This window comes from Medicago sativa, chromosome 7 (genome assembly GCF_051527215.1).
Source record: "Medicago sativa cultivar Bolivia chromosome 7, Bolivia_mono, whole genome shotgun sequence".
In the NCBI taxonomy this organism is placed as follows: Eukaryota; Viridiplantae; Streptophyta; class Magnoliopsida; order Fabales; family Fabaceae; genus Medicago; species Medicago sativa.
Window position 1 is genome coordinate 55,921,964 of NC_140755.1, and position 3,241 is coordinate 55,925,204.

Here is a 3,241-nt window from a genome sequence, read left to right on the forward strand (position 1 = left end):
CACTTTAAAATGTAAAGTGGGTAATTTTAGGTGCATCTCAAAAAATCACAAATTCGTTATAGTAATAACCCTTGATTTTTCTACTTACGTTTTATTCACTTTAAAGATCCAATTCGAACCAGTAAAGGAATATAAATTAGTTAAAAACAAGACTGTTAAAAACAAGATGGTTTGATGAAATAAATTGCATTGGAAGATGGTTTGGTTATTTTGGTTATAGTTTGGTTCAGGTTAAACCTATTTTTGTTTCCACAACTTTCTGAATTGGTCTTATTGATAACCAAACCAACTACATTTTTTTTGGGTTTGTATTGGTTCAGGACTCAGAAGTGAGAATCAGATTATCAAACAAACATTGAACTTTATGCGCATGCTCTCTAATTCCAAGAGTAATACACTTCATTAGCTAGTCACACCCTTACACCAACATACATATATGTGCATAATCAACAAACCAGAAGAAATAGTAAAAAGAATTCCAAAATAAAAGAAATACAATAGTCTTGATAGATCCAGGCTTGTTAAATAATTAAAGACACGGTCCAATAAAAGTGTGGGATTGTTAACATGTTGATTCATGTCCAAGCTGCAACATTCAAAACACTGAGAACTGAGAAGGCCAGGTTTTAGAACTTGCCAACATTTTCCACTCTAATGAAATTCTTTCTTTTGTGCCTGATAATAGAAAGTAAAAAAAAAACATGATTAATCTTTGAGCTGAATGATGAAATGACCTGAATTTAAAACAAAAATTCAAACAAGTAAATAATTGAAAAGAAACTAACTTTCAACTAGTCGAAACCAAGCTTTCAACATAATTTTTGGCACAAAACCACCGTACTAGATTTCTAATTCTAATTTCCTCTCCTCTATTATCTCTCAAGTTATAGATAATGGCTGAGTTGCCTTCTTCCCATGCCAATATTAGTGTATCACCATTCTCAGAAAGACATAACGGGAAGAAGGACAGCAGACAAGGATACTGCAGGGAGCTTCCATTTTTTCCATTGTAATCAATAGGAAGACTTTGGTAACTAATTTTAAGGAACTGAGTCCACGACTCGTCAACTCCAAATTCCTTCATCTGCCATATGATAAAATGGGTCCCATGAAAATCATGAGAAAAACATAGGGAGTCCATCAAGAAAGCAAGAGTGGGCTCAACGGATGTCACTTCATCAAAACCAAGAGGGAGTTGAAATTGATTGTATGTCTCCGTACTCAAATCAAGGGAGATGATCACAAATTGGTCAATAGTAATAGATTCCAATTCAAAATCATATGGGCACACGTTTTGAATGGCCAACCAGTTAACGGTGCCACTCACATACACACCAGCATTAATACCCAGATGAGTAAAGGGAAGAGTGAAATTATCACTAAAAGGAACCACAGGAAAACTCTGAATATGTCTCCAAACATTATCGCTCAAATTGAAAACTCTCACCTCGTTGATCTTTTCATAGTACGCCACAATCTTATAATCGTTAATTGAATCATCATAACCAAACCAAAACCGCCAACATGCATAGAGTGACCGTGTGTGTATAAAACCATGATCACACTTACAAAGGTGAAACTCGTCGTGAAGAAACACTATTTTGTTAGATAATGTCTTGGTTGCTGGGTTCCATAAATATAGCTCTTCATAATTAGAGTTGGTAACATAACCGTACAAGCAGAGCAGTCCATTGCAGGAACCAACTACTTCGAGGCGTCTGTGTAGGGGGAAGTCAGGTTCTTGGAAGAAAGGGCTGTCGAGGAAGCAAGGTTCATGAAAGTAAGGGTTATCGGCGAGGGTGATGGAGGTGTTATGGATTAAGTGATGCAAGGGGAAACGTACCATCTTAACATCGTCATAGATTAATGTAAGGTGTGTGTTTCTTGCTGATCGCTTAAGGTGGAGTTTGATGAATGTAGGGTCAGATATGAGAGTCTTCCATGACTTGCAGACGCACTTGAATCGCGTAAGAGACTTCACGTCAAGGAATGATAGGATTTCTTCGATAAGGTCATTGGAGAGGAATCCAGCCCGTGACTCAACTTGATGGGAATTCATCAGAGCTTTGTTGCTGAAAGTGGAGACCGCTGGAGTTCACCGCTAGCCCTAACACACACGACGATAGGTATATTTTGTTTTGTTTAAGGAACGACCATAGTTATATAAATTGTATTAGATAAACAAATATTAATTTTATATTTAAATCTAATATATTTTTATGAAATATTTTAGGGGAATATATTTTTATGAAACTTATTTTAACGGATTTAATGCTCTATTTTAAGCCATATCTTTTTATTCACACAAAACGTCCTTATCTTTCTATTTATTTTTATCAAAGAAAAAAAAAAGGAGATAATTATACGAAGATTTTGTTGCATGCTTGCACCTTGTTATTTTTTTTTATTCAAACTAGTAAGATACATTGCGGTAATCTATTTTCTTCTAAATACTCCCTCCGTTCCTTTTTAAGTGTCTCTTTTGGAGAAATTTTTTGTTCCTATTTAACTGTCACTTTCAAAGTTCAATGCAACATTAAATGTTGTTTTACCAATATTATCCTTGGTTATTTATTGCGGAGAGAGAAATATATGAAATGAGATGTTAAATGAATAAGGTCATTATAGTAAAAGTATAACTTATTGCATCAAAAGTAGTAACAATTATTGATTGTCTTGGTTTGTGTAAAATGTCAAAAAGTGACAATTAAAAAGGAACGGAGGTAGTAAGAAATAATAACCAGCAAAAGTAAATAATTATTTGACACCTAAGCATTTTTTTATCCCTTTTGTATCTTACAAATCACTTTTAGATGAGAGAGAATGTAACTGTCGAAATATATAGATACTTTTGTAACGAAATTTTTTTTTTATAAAGTTGTATCTAAGAAAACCAAATTTTAAGGAAAAAAATATATAATTCTTTTTTTTATAAAGTTGTATCTAAGAAAACCAAATTTTAAGGAAAAAAATATATAATTCTTATTATGATAAACAACATAAAATAGATTCTGATTTTTTATAAAATCTCTAAAAAAAAAATCTAATTATGAAATAATAACAAGCAAAAATACAATTATGTCACATTCTAATTATTTGACACCTAAATATTTTTTAACATTTTGTGTCCTTTGTAACAAAAAAATCATTTTTAAGAAGAGCACTTCATGTTAACTATTCAAGTTTCTAAATGCTCTAATTTTATGGTGTGCTAAGAAGCAACAAGTTGTAGCACTATCAA

At 32.6% G+C, this 3,241-nt stretch overlaps 1 protein-coding gene across 1 annotated transcript; it reads right to left on the reverse strand.

Annotated features, from left to right (window-relative positions):
* Window positions 1–400: 400 nt before the first annotated feature.
* On the reverse strand, window positions 401–2,141 carry LOC146906914 (F-box/kelch-repeat protein At3g23880-like). Its single transcript, XM_085726686.1, has one exon. The coding sequence runs from the start codon at window positions 2,057–2,059 to the stop codon at window positions 788–790; it is 1,272 nt and encodes a 423-aa protein (XP_085582812.1). The 5' UTR covers window positions 2,060–2,141; the 3' UTR covers window positions 401–787.
* Window positions 2,142–3,241: the final 1,100 nt, after the last annotated feature.